Genomic DNA, 20,577 nt, shown 5'->3' with positions numbered 1-20,577 from the left:
ATTCAGGACTGATTTCCTTTAGAATTCAATGGTTTGATCTTGCAGTCCAAGGGACTCTCAAGTCTTCTCCAATACCCCAGTTCAAAAGCATCAGTTCTTCAGCACTCAGCTTTCTTTACAGTCCAACTCCAGTATCCTTGCCTAGAAAATCCAATAAACAGAGGAACCTGGTGGGCTACAATCCACGGAGTCACAAAGAGTTGGACACGACTGATCGATTAACATACACACACACACACACATCCATACATGATCACTGGAAAAACCATAGCTTTGACTGGATGGATCTTTGTCAGCAAAGTAATGTCTCTGCTTTTTAATATGCTGTCTAGGTTGGTCATAACTTTTCTTCCAAGGAGTAAACGTCTTTTAATTTCATGGCTGCAGTCACCATCTGCAGTGATTTTGGAGCCCCCAAAATAAAGTCTGTCACTGTTTTTATTGTTTCCCCATCTATTTGCCATAAAGTGATGGGACCAGTTGCCATGATCTTAGTTTTTTAAATGTTGAGTTTTAAGCCAACTTTTTCACTCTTTTCTTTCACTTTCATCAAGAGGCTCTTTAGTTCTTCTTTGCTTTCTTTGCATCTGCATATCTGAGGTTAGTGATATTTCTCCCTGCAATTCATTTTATAATAAAGAAGCCCTTATAAGTGAGGAGTTTCAGTTATTTTAATATTTTGAGAGTTACTTATATTCCAAATGAATCTGGTTAACTTGAAAGCATTTGTTGTTCAGCTGCTAAGCGGTGTCTGACTCTTTGTGATCTCATGGACTGCAGCACTCCAGGCTTCCTTGTCCTTCACTATTTCCTGGAGCTTGCTTAAACTCATGTCCATTGATTAGTTGATGCCATCCAACCATCTCTTCCTCTGTCATCCCCTTCTCTTCTTGCCCTCAATGTTTCCCAGCATCAGGGTCTTCGGGAAACAATAAACACAACAATAAGTAAAACTAGACCACTCATCATTTGATATTTCTTGATGATTTAGAGGTGGTTCAGGACATGACTGCCCAGAACAATAACAAGTATCAGCTGTGGGAAAAGTAGACCGATTAACTTTTAAATTATATGTGTTCTGTGGTTACATAACTATTTATTTACTTAACCTCTGATGTCTGATGGAAGCTAATTCTTTAGCCAAATTGGTCTATGTTTTTAATGGTTCTTTGGCTTTTACTATTTAAGTTAATTTTTATTGGAATGTAGTTACTTTGGGTTTTCCAGGTGGTGCAAGTGGTAAAGAATCTGCCTGCAATGCAGGAGACACCAGTTCGATCCCTGGTTGGGAAGATCCTCTGGAATAGGAAATGGCAACCCACTCCAGTGTTCTTGCCTGGAAAATTCCATGGACAGAGAAGCCTGGCAGGCTATAGTCCACAGGGTCACAAACTATCAGTCATGACTGAGCGTGCATGCACATAGTTGCTTTACAATGTTGGGTTAGTTTCCACTGTAGGCTTAGTTTCTTCTGTACACCAAAGTGAATCAGCTATATATATACATATATCCCTTCTGTGTGTTTTGATTTCCCTCCCATTTAGTTCACCACAGAGCTCTGAGTAGAGTTCCCTGAGCTATACAGTAGGGTCTCATTAATTATCCGTATTACATATAGTACCAATATTTACTACACTTCTTGTGCATCAAAATTTCCTTTTTGTTCAGAGTGTGTTTCCTTCTGAGTTGCTACCTACAGACCCGTGGGAAATGACGTAGCATTCTAGAGTCCAGATCATACTAACTCCAAAAAAGTAATTTGAAGGAGAAGAGAAAATGAGCAGCATAGGTGAGGACAGGGTTCCCCACCTTGGCACTAGTGATATTTTGGGCAGAACAACTGTTCATTGTCGGGAAGACATTCTGTGGATTATAGAACGTTTAGCAACATCCCTAACCTCCATCCACTAGAACGTTAGTTGAACCACTAGTTGTGACAAACAGGAATGTCTTCAAACATTTTTATCCCCAGGGGAGGGGAGAAAATCACCCCTGATTAAGAAGCACCAAAGTAGGGAACTTTCTTGGTGGTCTAGCGGCTAAGACTCTGTGCTCCCGATGCAGGGGGCCTGGGTTCAATCCTTGTCAGGGAACTAGAGTCCACAGGCTACAACTGAAGATCCTGCATGCCACAACTAAGACCCAGCACAAGACCCAGCACAGCCAGAGAAATAACAGAAGCACCGAATTAGGACAAGGGCATTTTAAGGTGACTAAAGGCGATTTCGGTGTGCTCCAATTAGTACAGGTCAGAGTTCATCAATACTCTTTGAAGTAAGACCAGGCACAAGGCATGTTCTGTTACAGTCACAAACCCAGCTCCTACTTCTGTCTCAACTCAGTGGACTCATAAGTGGTTAAACTGTGTCAACCATAAATTGAAACCAGTATTTGTCCTACTAGGAAGGTGGAATATTATTAATATGATGTTATTGTCAAACTGGGGGAGTGCATAGAAGGATAGATAGAATTATTACATGATCCGGGAATCCTCAACGTGTGTATTCATCTGAAAGAAACAAAATCTGTATCTCAAAGAGATACTGCTCCCCTGTGTTCACTGCAACACTATTCACAACAGCCGAGACATGGAAACAATCTGTGTCTGTCCATGGACGACTGGATACAAACACTGTGAGAGGCATATATTCACGTATCAGATATATACATATATACGTATAAATATAGTTCAACTATAAAAAGCAAGGAAATCTTGCCCATATGTAACAATGGACGAACCTAGAGGACATTATGCTAAGTGAAAATAAACCAGACAGAGAAAGACAAATACTATATGATCTCACTCATATGTGGACTCTAAACACACAGAATGAGAATTGTGCTGCCATGGGTTGCAGGGGCGTAGAGGACATTGGGCAGATGTTAGTCAAAGAATACAAACTTCCAGTTGAAAGATGAATGGTTCTGTGGATCAATCAGATTATATTGTGCATACCAGTAGATCAGAAGCATTATTACCACATATACAAAAAGGCTGGGCTTCCCTGGTGGCTCAGAGGGTAAAGAGTCTGCCCACCCAGGTTCAATCCTCAGGTCAGGTAGATTCCCTGGAGAAGGAAATGACAACTCACTCCAGTACTCCTGCCTGGAAAATTCCATGGACGGAGGTGCCTGGTAGGCTTCATTCCATGGGATCACAAAGAGTCAGACATGACTGAGCAACTTCACAGGCATCCCTGGAAGCTCAGTCAGTAAAGAATCTGCCTGCAGTGCAGGAGACCCAGGTTCAATCCCTGGGTTGGGAAGGTCCCCTGGAGAAGGAAATGGCAACCCACTCCAGTGTTCTTGCCTGGAAAATCCCATGGACAGAAAGGCTGGCCGGTACAGTTCATGCGGTCACAAGAATCGGACACAACTTAGTGACTAAACCACCAGCACAAAAAGGTAGTTATGTGAGGTGGTGGATGTGTTAACTTAATTGTAGTAGTCATTTCAGAACACACATATTCATCAAACCATCACATTGTACACTTTAAATACATACAGTTCTATTTGTCGATTATACCTCCAAAAAGCTGGGAGCATATAAAGAATGGGTACCTGCTCTTCTTCCCTTCTTGTCCTCTGTGTCTCCAGCCAGTTTCACTGCAAAAGCTGGGAGCATATAAAGAATGGGTACCTTCTCTTCTTCCCATCTTGTCCTCTGTGTCTCCAGCCGGTTTTGCTGCCGCACCTTCTGGCTGTTTCACTTTTCCTAATGTTTCCTTCGTCAGCCCTGATATGCTCATCTTATGCTGAAGAACAGCATATTGATTCTGTAGCTCAACAAACTCCTACAACACAGTAACATTCTCATTATCAGAAGATACTTGTAAAGCACGCGCACATGTGATGTCTGCCTGATACTGTTCATAAAAGGAGTTAAGAGGCAACCCTCATCCACTCAATATGCTTGAGTCACTCTGAGATGTCCAGCAGGGCTTTCATTGGTATTGCTTGTTTGTTTACAGGCTGGAAAAATTCTCAGCTTTAGTGAATTAAAAATGAAAATTTCCTGTTGTAAAATAACAAACATTGTTTTATGTGATGGCAACTATTTATGAGGTACCAGTTTGTCCTGAAGTATAAGGTCAGAGCTACACAGGACAGAACTGACTCAGGGCTGCCCTGGACAAAGGTCTTGGTTCAGTTGGGTTGAGCACTTACAAGTGCAAGGTGAAGGTCAGAGCGAGTGGTGAACATTCAGAAGCAGCAAGGACACAGGATTTGCTTGGTACAAAGGTGAGATAGGAACGTGGTAGGAAGGGAGGCAGGAGGTTATGAAGCGCTCCCTCAATATTAGAAGGGAAATCTTCAGGGTCAGCCTGAGTGGCTGACAACCTAGAACGTTAGACAGATGAATACAGGCCCGACCCAGGAATGGACTACGGAAGTGGGAGAAGGTGGGCAGGAAGCACCTTTCTCAGCCTCTGTTTCACAGAAAACACCCTCACCTCCCAAGTCAACAAAAAATGTACCCAGCACATTAGGAATTAAGAGCAAGAAAATACACCAGTTATAAAAAACACTTCAACCTCTTTCTTTTGCTTAAGCTGCTGTATGAATGAGACCAACCAGATTTCCTGCCAAGAAAATGAGTTGACAGCCTCTTTCAGCAACCGAAATGAATAGGCCATTTTCCACAACTGGTTCATGAATTCATTCTGATTTTTGTAACTCAGTCTATTCTCTTTGGCAGGTGACTTGTATTCTTTATCTGCTATGTGATTTAATTAGAGCAAAGGGCAAATACGTACAGTTAGACCCATGACATAAATTGTGAACATTTGGGAGTTTAGGAAAAAATTTGACTAGATGGGAGTAAACAGTCTAACATAATCTAGTTACAAAACTCTTCCTTGGGAGACAGCCCTCCATGTACAGAAGCATCTCCATGCCCAGCGGGTTCCCTACACACACACTATGGAACATGGACCAGCACTAAAGGAAATGCTGACAAATGACACAAAAATCTGGGGTTAAGGGATTATCTTTCATAGAAGCACTGTTTGTCTGCTCTTGGTGGCAGAGGTAGGATCAATGACCTCCTCAAGACCCCCAGCCTGGTGCCGGGCTGCTTCAGCCTGAGCTCGTGCATGGCCAGCCTCTCCTCGATTCCTCTGCAGTGTGGTCTGCAGCTGGGCAAGTCCACCCTCCAACGCTGACTGGTGCTTTGCTACGTCCAGCTTATTCTTCATCTCCTGGGCCTGATTTTCAGCCTGCTGTTGATTGAAACACCAGAAAAGAAAAAGTCTCCTTAGGTAATAAACAAACAAGAAAATAAATGATGTAATGATCCCTCCACAAATAATCTAGGTGTAAAGGGAAAGAAAACTGTTCCTTTGCTTTTTCTGTTCTATTAAAACAGTGTTATAATAAGATGCTTCTGATAATAGGGTATAAGAGAAAACACGGCACATATCAATGTAGTCACTCTCTGGCTTAAGAGTAAGTAATGCCATGAGCCAAGGCCTTGGGTGTACCACCCTCCTCTCCATACCTCCCTCCACCCCCTCAAAGGTTACCACTACCCCGAATCTAACTCTTTTCATTCCACATACTTCCATTTCATTCTGTGTGTGTGTGTGTGTTTGTGTGTATATGTGTGTGTGTGTGTGTGTGTGTGTGTGTATTAGCTGTCTTTTTGGGTATTTCTAACAAAATACAGTGGAGAAGGCAATGGCACTCCACTCCAGTACTCTTGCCTGGAAAATCCCATGGACGGAGGAGCCTGGTGGGCTGCAGTCCATGGGGTCACTGAGGGTCGGACACGACTGAGCGACTTCACTTTCACTTTTCGCTTTCATGCATTGGAGAAGGAAATGGCAACCCACTCCAGTGTTCTTGCCTGGAGAATCCCAGGGACGGGGGAGCCTGGTTGGCTGCCGTCCATTGGGTAGCATAGAGTCGGACACGACTGACGCGACTTAGCAGCAGCAGCAACAAAATACAGTATTTTCTACTTTTAAACTTTATATATAGATAGCATCCTGTTTTTTTTCTGTAGCTTGAATTTTTAAATTAAAAATTTTGCTTGTACAGGTCATTTAAGACAATTTGCATAGCTCTTGTATATTCACTTTTACCAATTTAAAGTGTCTCACAGTTTGACTGTACAAAAGTTGACTTTTCTCTTCTCTGGCGATGCAGGGGTGGCTTCTAATTTTTTTCTCCCTTATAAATAATAACAAACCTTTTACCCTTATTTGGACAGGGAGGCCTGATGTGCTGCAGTTCATGGGGTCGCAAAGAGTCGGACGTGACTGAGCGACTGAACTGAACTGAACTACCCTTATTCCTTATTTTGGTGACTATGCTTATGATGTCTAGAAGTCTGGTTTGTCATTGGTTATCTCTTTCGTTCTTTGGTCAAAGTTTCATACCTTCTTTGATTTTTCTTAAGCATAATGAACACTCTTATTTTGTATCAGATATCCAGTAATGGTTATATTCAAAGTCTTCTGCATTCTGATTCTCTTGTTTGCTATTTCTGATGATTCTTCCTTAAGGCAATTTGTTTCTTTATTATGTGTTTTAAGGGAACCCTTTGAGACTTGGTTTTAAGGTACAGTCCTTTGGAAAGGATTTCTCATGGCCTCTGTCAGGCATCTGAGGGCCTTGGCAACTCAGGGTCACTTTAAATGACGTTTTTAGCTTGGTTTATGGGGGTCACACAGGTAGTGTGGATTCTAGCCCCATCTTACCTGAGAGCCAGCTTGTTAATAATTCTCAGTGAAGATTATCTCCCTCTACACAGAGGCTAGTGTCTATACTACCTCTCTCTGTGTAATGGTCTAACATTTCCTTGAGGCTGTGCCTTTTAAGGACCCTACTCTCTGCAGGGGCCTCATCACCTCCTTGCATAGGTTTTTCTATTACTTATGGCAGCTATGAAAACCAGCAGTGCTGATACCCCAGGGATTGGCAGCTGCCCTCTGCCGGCTTCCTGGTCAATTACCTCTTTGGATCATGCTTTCCCGTCATTTTTGGCCTCTGAAGATGTCCTCCATTTTTTTTTTTTTTTTTTTTACCAATTCAGCAATGCATTTAAAAATGTTTTAAAATAACATTTTCAGGTTTCTTTCTTTTTTTTTGGCCAGGCGGGTTCCTTTGTGTACTGGTCCATCACGCTGCTAGAAACAGAGAAGCCCCTTCCTGTGCCATCAGGTATATGTGGGAGTTTTTCTAGGGTAGGAATCTGCAAGCTTTTTCTGCAAAGGGCCTGACAGTAAACATTTTATACATTGTGGTCCAGAAAATCTTGATTGTAACTATTCAACTCAGTGCCGTGGCTGCGCAAATGATCTATGGACAATACGTGGTTGAATTCCAATTGAACTGTGTGACTTTGGACACTACAACAGTTGGTGGGTGCATGTGGCCCCTGGGCTGTATTTTGCCAACCCCTAGTCTAGAGTAGATGTACAGAAGGAGAAAACCTGGAGGCCTTCTTTACTTTTTGCTCCTATATATGTGCAACATCTTCATATCTAAACTTTTTTAAATTTCCTGGTGTCCTAATCCTGTTCTGGTGCTTTCTGCTTTTCTTTTCAGGAAGCCTGTATTTAGATATCTAAACTGAGCTGAAGAGCAGAGACTGAGGAGCTTGCAGTCTGCTGGGAAGGGGATGAGCCTTGGAGGAGAGATGTCATGGACTCTCAGACTAGGACCTGTTTTGTCCTTTAACTGCCAGGTTTCCTCTTCCAGACCCATCAAGTGGGTTAAAGCATGGCTTTATTCCTGCCAAATTCTCGATGGAACCCTTTCTTTTGGGTTATCTTTCAGTTTTAGGATATGCTGGTGAGATTTTATGTAAACTTCATTATAAAAGTCTGGCAACAATTAACTTAATTTCTTTGGTTGGTGAGCTTTCAAAGCTCTATGACTTTCCCTGGTATAAGAAGGGATAATATGACATCACTTCTAGGTGGAATTTAAGATACAACACAAATAAACCTATCTACCAAACAGAAACAGACTCACAGACACAGAGATCAGATTTCTGATTGTCAGCATGGGGAGTGGGGGTGGAGGGCTGGGAGGGATGGACTGGGTATTTGGGGGTGGTGGATGTTAAATATTACATTTAGAATGGATAAACAACAAGGTCCTACTCTATAGGACAGGGAGCTATATCCAATCTCCTGGGATAAACCATAATGGAAAAGAATATTTTAAGAAGAATGTATATATATGTAAAACTGAATTACTTTGCTGAACAGCAGACACTGGCATAACACTGTAAATCAACTATACTCCAATTTAAAAATTAAAAAAAAAGAAGGGACAAAGTGTCCTCAAATCTATCCCTAATTAGCTGTGTGACCTTAGGCACATGACTTAGTCTCCCCAGGTCTTAGTTTCTGCATTTACAAGTTGGTGGTAGCACTTGCTTTGTCCCCCAGGCTTGGCCAACAGTGAAAAGAGATAATGCTGGGAGAGCTCTGTAGTACATTAATTACACATACAATACTATCATAGCCTAATTTATCATCATAATAATCCCACTGAACAGATAAGACAAGCATGACATTGGCAGACATAAAACCTGTGCTGTCTCCACAGTTGAAGTTTATTTCAGGTTAGTTTCAAAGAAGATTAAAAAAATACCTGAAGTTCGTCCTTTCTGAATTTTGTTATCTCGGCAGTCAGCTGTGTGATGGTAGAATCTGCCCGTCCTTGAGTGATCTGAACTTGTTGCAACTTATTCAACATTTTGCTGAGATTTGATAGAACATTTTCTGCTTTTCTGAGGTAAGATATTAACATATCAGATTAGATAAATATATAATTATTCATTTATTTCACCTTGAGAGTTCATTCAACTCAACCAAAAACTTTCCTGAATTATTTATAAAGTCTGTTTAAATTACTCTCAAGCAAGGCAAAGCACTGAAGTCTTCATTTTGAGAAACAGGTATATTTAAATGCCAATAAAACACTTATATTGTATATGCCTACATAGGTACAGATTTTGCCAGGTATGGAAATCAAAGATATAGATATCATTTCTTAACTTGTCATAAGCAGAGCTGTTTGGGTAATAAAAATGCCAAGCTTGGAAGAACAACAACAAAAAACTATCTTCAGCCAGTTCTTTCCTGACTCCTCAAACTTAAGCAATGCTCTTGAAATTCTTATTGGAGGTGAGGGGCTGGGGGTGGGCAAGTCAAGAGGCTCCACAGAGAGCAAAGAGAGTGAAAGGCTTTGCATTTACAGGCTGTGTTTATTCAGGTTTATTTAAGCTTCACTGACATTCCAGCCGCCCAGGGGCCCAGTCAGAGGTTAAAATCACAAGCATTCCAAGTGATAGTCTATTTTACAGAAATGAGCTCACCTCAAGTCAACATTCACCAGATTCTTAGATCTACGGGCTCAGAAGAACCTTTGGAAGAATGTACGAAGTCAGGGAGATAGCTGACTGACCTTAGTAGAGGCATAGTAGAAATGCTTGTGTAGGAGCAAAAATAGCTAAATGGCAAAACATCCTCTTCTCCAATCAACCCATTCTCTCCTCCCCGTGGTAATTTTTTTTTTCTTTTTAAAGAAAAATACTATTTTTTTAAGAGCAGTTTTAGGGTCACAGCAAAATTGAGAGGGAGGTACAGAGAGTCCCCATACACTTATAACCTCCCCAGTTATTGACACCCCGCACCAGAGGGTCCATTTGTTACAACTGATGAATCTGCACTGACACACCATAATCACCCAAAGTCCACAGTTTACGTTAGGGCTCGCTCTTGGTGTTGTCCATTCTGTGGGTTTGGACAAATGTATAATGACATGCATTTATCACCATAGTATCAAACTGAGTATTTTCACTGTCCCCAAATTCCTCTGTGTTTGCCTATTCATCCCTCTCCTCAATCCCTGCAACCACCGATCTTTTTTTTTTTTTTTCCACTGTCCCCATAGTTGTGCTATTTCCAGAAGGTCTTAGAGTAAGAATCATACAGTATGTAGCTTTCCTTTTCTACACTTCTTTCTCTACAGTTACAGAAGGGGGTTCTGGAGTCTTGCCTTCTCATAACTCCCCCATCCCCGTGTCTTTTTACTGTATTCTTTTTTCCCTTAGATTTTCAACGTATTGCTCACTACAGTACATTTAGAGAGCACTCCCCAAAAAAGAAGAAAGAAGAAAAAAAATATCAGAGAGAAAAATGTACCAATGATTCTACCACCTTTTATGATATTGGCATATTCTAACATTTTTGTCCTTATAAGATTTTTGTTTTCATGACTGAGAGCCTCTTCTGTGTATAAAGTGTTATCTTCTTTTTAAACATATTAACATTATACACTGTAAAAATCTCTGCATGTTACTTCAGCATCATTTTTAATAGCAGTATGATCGTGCTGTAGTTACTTAATATTCCTAGTTGTAAATAGTAAAACTGGGAGGGGCTGGGCTTTCAGTGGAGTCTGAGGGACTTTATTTGTATAAGTGGATGGTGAGATAGTTCAGGTCTCAGCTCTGCTTCAGGGCATCCAAAAATGATGGTGGATGTAGAGGATGGTACCATTATCCACTGACCCTATGACCTTGACTCACAGTACCCCATGATCATAAAAACATCAAGGTGGCTTCTCATCTTTGGTTAATGAAGTCGACAAGGGCAAAAGGAACCAAGAATTGGTTGGCTTTGTGTGCTGTATATATCATTCTACTCCGGTACTACTCTTGGGGCACTAGAGTCCTTTTCTTCTCTTCCTTACCATCATATCTTTTTAACGTGATATATATATATTTTAAGTTTAGATTTTCAAAGTACTGCTTATTGCCATAAATATAGAAAGAACCAAAAATCAGTGTAAAAGAAGGCGGAAATACAGATATTCCCACCACTTGTTAAGATATTGGCATATAATTAATACATGAGGAGCCTGGTAGGCTGCAGTCCATGGGGTCACTATGAGTCAGGCACGACTGAGCGACTTCACTGTCACTTTTCACTTTCATGCGTTGGAGAAGGAAATGGCAACCCACTCCAGTGTTCTTGTCTGGAGTATCCCAGGGACAGGGGAGGCTGGTGGGCTGCTGTCTATCTATGGGGTCGCACAGAGTCGGACACGACTGAAGCGACGTAGCAGCAGCAGCAGTAGCAGCAATATACGGCATTTACTGTTGTATATTGGTATAAAGAGGTAACAGACCACAGGAAGGGCGTTCAGTCTAAGAAAAATGGGAAACCAGCATCTTTATGCACTGCCTCCCAGCTTCCCAGCTTCCCGGGGCACCTCCACAGACAGCTTCATTTTGGGCAATGAACTATCAGAGGGTAATTTCATTTGAATGCTATAGCTCCTTATGCTAGCTCCTTGGGCAAATATTTTTCTGATGGCCTTTCAGCAGATTGCCTGTTAGAGCAGGAGGAGAATATTAATATTAATTGTACTTACTCAGCTGCTTTTGCCTTCACCAAAACCTCCTGGGCTCCATCTGCTGCTTTGTTTAGCCTGTCCTCTTCTGTCCTGTAGTCCTCACAGAGTTGCATAAGTTTCTGTATTTTGTCAAGTTCATGGGTTAGATTTTGCGATGTTATTGGGAGGTGGATGTCAAGTACACGATTTGCCACCTTCTCTACGTCCTCTGGAGGCACGCGTTCCTCTTAAATAAGAAGATGCGTTTTAGATAACTGTGTCTCCTTATCATTCTAACTTGTCAATAGCATCACAAGGAATTCTAAGCTAAATCTATTTGTATTTGATTAGTGTCTCTAGAATATAGGAACTAGACTGTAAGTGTTCCATAGACTCTTCTGCATCCTCAATTTTCGCTTCTCTGTGAAAGAAACACTGTTTGTGTGATGATGAACACAACTGAACAAATGTTTGTTGGAAAAATAACAGATTTGGGATATTTTGTGACCTACAAAATGTCTTCACAATAATTGCTTATTGTAAGTACAGATTCAAAAGCAATTAAAATGTTCAGATGCCTGTCATTAAGATTCAAAACCATGGACAACTATCAAGCATAGAATGGATCAGCAACAAGGTCCTACTGTAGAGCACAGGGAACTATATTCAATATCCTGTGATAAGCCATCACGGAAAGGAACGTAAAGAAGAATGTGAATATATGTATAACTGAGTCACTTTACTACGTAGCAGATATTAATAACAATATACATCAGCTATAGTTCAATTAAAAAAAAATAAAAGATTCAAACACCATGAATGAGACAACAGGGAAGCCCTGGGTTTGGACTCCACAAAACTCCACTCTAATCTCCCATGACGTTAAAAAGGCTCCCAACTGCCTATTATACAAAGTGAATTAAGTCAGAAAGAGAAACACAAATACTGTATATTAACACATATATTGGAATTTAGAAAGATGGTAACGATGACCCTATATGCGAGACAGCAAAAGAGACAGACATAAAGAACAGACTTTTGGACTCTGTGGGAGAAGGCGAGGGTGGGATGATTTGAGAGAATAGCACTGAAACATGTATATTACCATATGGAAAACAGATGACCAGTACAAGTTTGATGCATGAAGCAGGGCACTCAAAACTGGTGCTCTGGGACAACCCAGAGGGATGGGTGGGAAGGGAGGTAGAAGGAGGGTTCTGGGTGGTGGGGCACATGTACACCCATGGCTGATTCATGCTGATGTATGGCAAAACCCACCACAATACTGTAAAGTAGTTATCCTCCAATTAAAATAAATTAATTTACAATAATAAAAAGGCTAACAATTTTTGCTTATCTGCATAATGGTAATTTTATATGTGATACTGCTTCTTAAAGGCCTATTTTGAGAAAGGGATATGACAAAATACAGTATGAGCAACATATTATCAAGAAACTTCTAAATACTATGCCCTGCTTTTCAGAAAACAGAATTGGCCTCTTTTGAGAACTGAAGTGGAAGATGTACTGTTGGTGTTTGGGGTAATAACTCTTTGTGTCTTTCTGGCTCCTGTCTGAGGCACGGATCCCGAGTCCCATGGGGGAAGTTAGAGATGAATTAGATACAGATCTGATCTCTGATACAGATCTGACAGAATGTGGTCCACTGGAGAAGGGAAAGGCAAACCACTTCAGTATTCTTGCCTTGAGAACCCCATGAACAGTATGAGAAGGCAAAATGATAGGATACTGAAAGATGAACTCCCCAGGTCAGTAGGTGCCCAATATGCTACTGGAGATCAGTGGAGAAATAACTCCAGAAAGAATGAAGGGATGGAGCCAAAGCAAAAACAGTACCCAGCTGTGGATGTGACTGGTGATAGAAGCAAGGTCCGATGCTGTAAAGAGCAATATTGCATAGGAACCTGGAATGTCAGGTCCATGAATCAAGGCAAATCAGAAGTGGTCAAACAAGAGATGGCAAGGGTGAACGTCGACATTCTAGGAATCAGCGAACTAAAATGGAGTGGAATGGGTGAATTTAACTCAGATGACCATTATATCTAGTACTGCGGGCAGGAATCCCTCAGAAGAAATGGAGTAGCCATCGTGGTCAACAAAAGAGTCCGAAATGCAGTACTTGGATGCAATCTCAAAAACGACAGAATGATCTCTGTTCGTCTCCAAGGCAAACCATTCAATATCACAGAAATCCAAGTCTATGCCTCAACCAGTAACACTGAAGAAGCTGAAGTTGAATGGTTCTATGAAGACCTACAAGACCTTTTAGAACTAACACCCAAAAAAGATGTCCTTTTCATTATAGGGGACTGGAATGCAAAAGTAGGAAGTCAAGAAACACCTGGAGTAACAGGCAAATTTGGCCTTGGAATGAGGAATGAAGCAGGGCAAAGACTAATAGAGTTTTGCCAAGAAAATGCACTGGTCATAGCAAACACCCTTTTCCAACAACACAAGAGAAGACTCTACACATGGACATCCCCAGATGGTCAACACCGAAATCAGATTGATTATATTCTTTGCAGCCAAAGATATAGAGTCAACAAAAACAAGACCAGGAGCTGACTGTGACTCAGATCATGAACTCCTTATTATCAAATTCAGACTTAAATTGAAGAAAGTAGGGAAAACCGCTAGACCATTCAGGTATGACCTAGATCAAATCCCTTATGATTATACAGTGGAAGTAAAAAATAGATATAAGGGCCTAGATCTGATAGATAGAGTGCCTGATGAACTATGGAATGAGGTTCATGACATTGTACAGGAGACAGGGATCAAGACCATCCCCATGGAAAAGAAATGCAAAAAAGCAAAATGGCTGCCTGGGGAGGCCTTACAAATAGCTGTGAAAAGAAGAGAAGCAAAAAGCAAAGGAGAAAAGGAAAGATATAAGCATCTGAATGTAGAGTTCCAAAGAATAGCAAGAAGAGATAAGAAAGCCTTCTTCAGCGATCAATGCAAAGAAATAGAGGAAAACAACAAATTGGGAAAGACTAGAGACTCTTCAAGAAAATCAGAGATACCAAGGGAACATTTCATGCAAAGATGGGCTCGATAAAGGACAGAAATAGTATGGACCTAACAGAAGCAGAAGATATTAAGGAGAGATGGCAAGAATACACAGAAGAACTGTACACAAAAGATCTTCATGACCCAGATAATCACAATGGTGTGATCACTCATCTAGAGCCAGACATCCTGGAATGTGAAGTCAAGTGGGCCTTAGAAAGCATCACTATGAACAAAGCTAGTGGAGGTGATGGAATTCCAGTTGAGCTATTTCAAATCCTGAAAGATGATGCTGTGTAAGTGCTGCACTCAATATGCCAGCCAATTTGGAAAACTCAGCAGTGGCCACAGGACTGGAAAAGGTCAGTTTTCATTCCAATTCCAAAGAAAGAAAATACAAAAGAATGCTCAAACTACCACACAATTGCACTCATTTCACATGCTAGTAAAGTAATGCTCAAAATTCTCCAAGCCAGGCTTCAGCAATACATGAACCGTGAACTCTCTGACGTTCAAGCTGGTTTTAGAAAAGGCAGAGGAACCAGAGATCAAATTGCCAACATCTGCTAGATCATGGAAAAAGAAAAAGAGTTCCAGAAAAACATCTATTTCTGCTTTATTGACTATGCCAAAGCCTTTGACTGTGTGGATCACAATAAACTGTGGAAAATTCTGAAAGAGATGGGAATACCAGACTACCTGACCTGCCTCTTGAGAAATCTGTATGCAGGTCAGGAAGCAACAGTTAGAACTGGACATGGAACAACAGGCTGGTTCCAAATAGGAAAAGGAGTACGTCAAGGCTGTATATTGTCACCCTGCTTACTTAACTTACATGCAGAGTACATCATGAGAAATGCTGGGCTGGAAGAAGCACAGGAATCAAGATTGCCGGGAGAAATATCAATCACCTCACATATGCAGATGACACCACCGTTATGGCAGAAAGTGAAGAGGAACTCAAAAGCCTCTTGATGAAAGTGAAAGAGAGTGAAAAAGTTGGCCTAAAGCTCAATATTCAGAAAACGAAGATCATGGCATCCGGTCCCATCACTTCATGGGAAATAGATGGGGAAACAGTGGAAACAGTGTCAGACTTTATTTTTTTGGGCTCCAAAATCACTGCAGGTGGTGACTGCAGCCATGAAATTAAAAGACACTCCTTGGAAGAAAAGTTATGACCAACCTAGATAGCATATTCAAAAGCAGAGACATTACTTAGCCAACTGAGGTCCATCTAGTCAAGGCTATGGTTTTTCCTGTGGTCATGTATGGATGTGAGAGTTGGACTGTGAAGAAGGCTGAGCGTCAAAGAATGATGCTTTTGAACTGTGGTGTTGGAGAAGACTCTTGAGAGTCCCTTGGACTACAAGGAGATCCAACCAGTCCATCCTAAAGGTTATCAGCCCTGGGATTTCTTTGGAAGGAATGATGCTAAAGCTGAAGCTCCAGTACTTTGGCCACCTCATGCGAAGAGTTGACTCATTGGAAAAGACTCTGACGCTGGGAGGGATTGGGGGCAGGAGGAGAAGGGGACGACCGAGGATGAGATGGCTGGGTGGCATCACTGACTCAATGGATGTGAGTCTGAGTGAACTCCGGAAGTTGGTGATGGACAGGGAGGCCTGGCATGCTGCGATTCATGGGATCGCAAAGCCTTGGACACAACTGAGCGACTGAACTGAACTGAACTGATCTCCAAGGGGTTTACCATCAAGTCGGGAAATTATAAGTCATTTCAGATGATTACTGATATTTCATAAGAGGAGAAGTGATAAATGTAAGACAAAATGATGTGGTGTTCAGAGGGAAGAGAAAATATTTCAGGAAGAACTTTAAGAAGACATTCAAATCCGGCCTGAGAAGCCCACACAGATTAAATCTGTGGAGATGTGGGTTGAAGGGACGGGTAAGGGCATTGTCAGCTCAGGCAAAAGCTCAGGGTGGAACAGATAAATAGTGTGTTTGGCTGGCCAGTGGAGGGGGTGTGTAAAAAGTATGTGAAAAAGTTGAAAAGTGTCTTAAAACGTTTTAAAAAAAGAGGTGAAGTTCAAGAAGGCTGGGAGTGGATCACACAAGCCCCTAAATGTGGGGCTAAGGAAACTGGACTTCATTCAAGAGACAATGGGAGCCATCGGTAACTTTCAGTATTTGAGTGACATGACCTAAATATATATCTTCTTTGCAGTAATTTTGCCTCAGCTTGTTTTAATATAAAAGAACTATTTTACTTAGGTTTTTTTTTTTTTTTTTAGCTGTGCCACGTGGCTTGTGAGGTTTTAGTTCCCCAACCAGGGATTGAATCTGGGCCCTTGGCAGTGAATGTGCCAAGTCCTAACCACTGGACTGCCAGCAAATTCCCAAAGTTAATGTTTCACTTCCTATAATGCTTTTGAAAAAATGCAACAAGAATTTTTCATGAATAAATTAAAGCCATATTTTAAACAGAACCGTGGATCTGGCTCTTTATAGAAATGGTAACTGTTTTGTTAAAAAGAAAAGTTCCAATAAAACGTGAATTGAACGTAATTCCACATTCAGTCATGAAACATTTATTGCCATTGATTACGAGATTTAAAATTTAAATTTAAATGATTGTAAATTCACTTTCAGGAAAAGTGACACAAAACTCTGTTAATAAGGAATTCAGATCACAAGGAAAATAATAAGATGGTCAAAGAAGATCTGCATAGTGTGGCCACCATAAATGTAATACTTTTATTTGGGCTTTACAGCCAAGAAAATTGAAGAAACTGGGTGGGCGAAAGGTACCACTTCCTGGTGACCAAGAATCTCGGGACTCTGACCAGGGAAGTTCCTTTTATGGAACAGGATTTTTCTCGATGCCTAGGTCGCTAAGAGTCGGACACAACTGAGTGACTTCACTTTGACTTTTCACTTTTGTGCATTGGAGAAGGAAATGGCAACCCACTCCAGTATTCTTGCCTGGAGAGTCCCAGGGACTGGGGAGCCTGGAGGGCTGCCGTCTATGGGGTCGCACAGAGTCGGACACAACTGAAGCGGCTTAGCAGCAGCAGCAGCAGCCTAATTTTTGTTGTAATAATCTGAACACAGTTCCCCCCCCTCTCCAATTCCTTAGGCTATTTAAAGTGACATTTTTATTGTGACTCTATTTCAAGTGACATTCTAGTAGCAATGAGAACCAGGACCAGGATAGCAATAGGCTCTATGATCCAGTGAACTAGGAGGAAAACAGGTAGAACCTGCTTTGCGATCTGTTGCTTGAGCTCAGGACTGTATTTCACGATTTTCACACAACAGTGGTGGTAGTTCTGATATTTAGTTTTGGTGTCTGAATTAACTTGTATCTGCAGAAATAGCTAATGTGATCCTCACATTAATTGGCATTGATTGTGAGTATAAATCTACTAGATTAAATCACAGATCTACTACGATCTGTGTCTAGTAAATATCAATCCATCTGGTTTCTCATTGAAAATTTGCTTTTGAACAAACAAATGTCCAGCTCCCTGATTTCATACTCAGTCATTTTCACTGATTATTTTGGTCATTTTTATTAATTATTTTCACTCATTTTTTTCTTATTTTGAAAATCAGTATTAGAGCTGCTAATACAATTTCTAGAAACAATGAAATAGAACTTGGCCACAGGGGTCTCATAAAAATCAATAGCAAAGAGATTTAATAAAGTGACTGCAAAGATTGTAACCGACACCCTGACTGTCGATTAATTCATGTGGAGATATTAAATTACTGAATTTGGATGATGGCTATGGGAGAGAAAGCTATCGCAGATCAATTCCATGCAATATGGTACTCAAATGACATTATTTGCAGAAAGTGAGGTTTCAGGTCAATTTCCAGCTGTACTATTTGATTTTTATCTTTAACTGCTAATTCTCTGGAGTTTAAAACAAAGCTTTCCCAGGGACTTCCCTGGTAGTCCATTGGTTAAAGCTATGCACTTTCACCGCAGGGGGCATGGGTTCAACCCATGGTCAGGAAGCTAAGATCCCCTATGCGTGGGGTGATCAAAAACAAAGAAAACAACAAACCTCTCCTAAAATAAGGCCCTATGAGGGATATCAAGTTTATAATCATAATAATAATGAATCAAATAGTTCCATCTGGCAGTCACAGAAAGCCAACATGAGTCTTGGAAAATAGTCACTTACAGTTATCCAAAATAATCAGCATTTTAGATGCCACTTCACTACAGTATCTGATATACTAACCAACAACTGGCATACCTTGATCTAGAGTCTTCATGTTAGATTTTCTTTTTAAAAAAATAATATAATTTTAAACGCTAAGTTCACTTGTTTGGAATTTTAACTAAATTCTAGGATTTATTACTAAATTAACCTTATATAGAGAACCATATTTTTTTTATACAGAGTGAGTATTTTGCAGTTGTTTTCATTAAGAAATTTAAGATCAACGAGTACGTCTTGTTTTGGTTTTAGGCATGTGATTTCCAGTTAATGTAATTTGGAATTTGTTGATGCTTCGGTATACATTGAAAAGGAAGAAAAAGGAAGAGGAGATGGGGGAGGGGAGGTAAGAAGGAGGAACAAAAATTAGTCCTAATATTAAAAAAAATTACCTAACAAAAATATTTTCAGTTTTTTTACTAGAAGATTCATTTTTTCTTCTTCAGATTCACTTTGGTTTTTCATATTCCTCAGTTTCTTTCTTAGCTGTAATGCACCCTTTTTGCAAACTTCTGCCAGTTTACTTATATTTCTGTTCTGGAATAGAAAAAACAAAAACGAGGCAAACATAACAATCAGGCGTATTCTGTGATATCCCGTTACTTAGCTGACCAAATAGAACTCACTAAAACTAAAACAGAAGTCTAGACAACTAAACAATAAATTCATGAAAAGGACTGTTTTAAAAGGTGATATTGGTTGTTTTCATCATCCTGTTTTCTTAATAATGTGAACTTCTCTCTGAAAACATTATTAGTGATCAAAAGTGCTATTTGAAAACAGTGACTTTTCCTGATATAAATTGAAAATACAAATTTTCTTTTTAGGAGATGTTAGTATTTTAGGGTATCAAAAAAATTCACAGAATTACAGTGATCATCATGTTTAGGAAGCTGAGAACATTTTCTTTAATATCAGTTAAAATACTAACTTTAATAAGTTTAACATAAGTTTAAATCTTTACTCTTAAACATTCTTCAAATTCAAATAATATACGCTCTTTGAGCGTATAAAGGAAGCATTCTTTCTTTTAATAAATGAGTTTGAACTCAGAGCAGGCTACAAAAGTAAATTACAAATACTGTGTATACTTGGTGGAGAAACGATAAGGGCTAAAACGCTTACAACTTAGAAGTGCAAATTCTTAACTGTATGATTTGAAAAAGGTCATGGACTTTTTCTTAGGATTCCAACAAATGAGAGAAAGAGAAAAAATGGAGAGCAATAGAACAATATCACCCACAAGTTGAGCTGCACTGAATAAATTAATTGTGACAGAAGCAGGGCTAATTAGGATCAAACATAGTTAGGGGAAAAAAATCTCCCTTCATTTCCCCATAAAAAAGCCAGCTTAATTTAAGCCATACAGATTCTGTGGAAAAGGATTTAACAGTAGTCACTGGCAAATGATGAAACAAAACAGAAACATTTACATGATGAAAAATATGTACCGTAATTTTTTGGAGTTTTTCCTTATTTCTCTAGAACTTTTTACACTTTAAAATGGATACCAGTTGCTAAGAGAGATTTTAAAAGTTCTTACCACAGGAAAGAGAATGTAACTACATGTGGTGATGGATGGATGTTAACTAAATTTATTGTACTAATCATTTCACAATGTATACATATATCAAATCATTATGTTGTTCACCTAAAACTAATACAAATTTCCTATGTTAATTATATTTCAATAAAAAATAAAGTGGAGATATTGTGAGTAAGAATACACAGAAGAAAGATGAGAATTTCAGAAATAAATACTCTGGTCAGGAAGCACCAAGTTACACAGATGAAATCTCAGTGTAGATTAGTTGATGCCATATTCAGAAAGAACAAGATTGCTAAATTACTTCACTCTTAAAACATCTCTCTGCAATCCATCCTCTGTCATGACTCCTGAGAATTCTCTCGTAATCTCTTCTGGCATGCTTCCCCCTTCTAATCAAGAGGAAAATAGCACACCATTTTATCAACATGACAACCTTCA

General features: G+C 40.0%; 1 protein-coding gene across 1 annotated transcript in view; it reads right to left on the bottom strand.

Annotated features, from left to right (window-relative positions):
• Positions 1–20,577, bottom strand: part of LAMB4 (laminin subunit beta 4) — a 118,398-nt gene that overhangs the window by 5,554 nt on the left and 92,267 nt on the right. Inside the window, 5 exon segments of the mRNA XM_018047504.1 lie at positions 3,641–3,794; positions 5,046–5,219; positions 8,611–8,749; positions 11,401–11,608; positions 18,983–19,127. Of these exon segments, the coding sequence (XP_017902993.1) occupies positions 3,641–3,794; positions 5,046–5,219; positions 8,611–8,749; positions 11,401–11,608; positions 18,983–19,127 (820 nt within the window).

Source organism: Capra hircus, chromosome 4 (genome assembly GCF_001704415.2).
Source record: "Capra hircus breed San Clemente chromosome 4, ASM170441v1, whole genome shotgun sequence".
Lineage (NCBI taxonomy): Eukaryota > Metazoa > Chordata > Mammalia > Artiodactyla > Bovidae > Capra > Capra hircus.
Note: the sequence above shows the minus strand (reverse complement) of the source record. Positions and strands in the feature narration are given on the sequence as shown.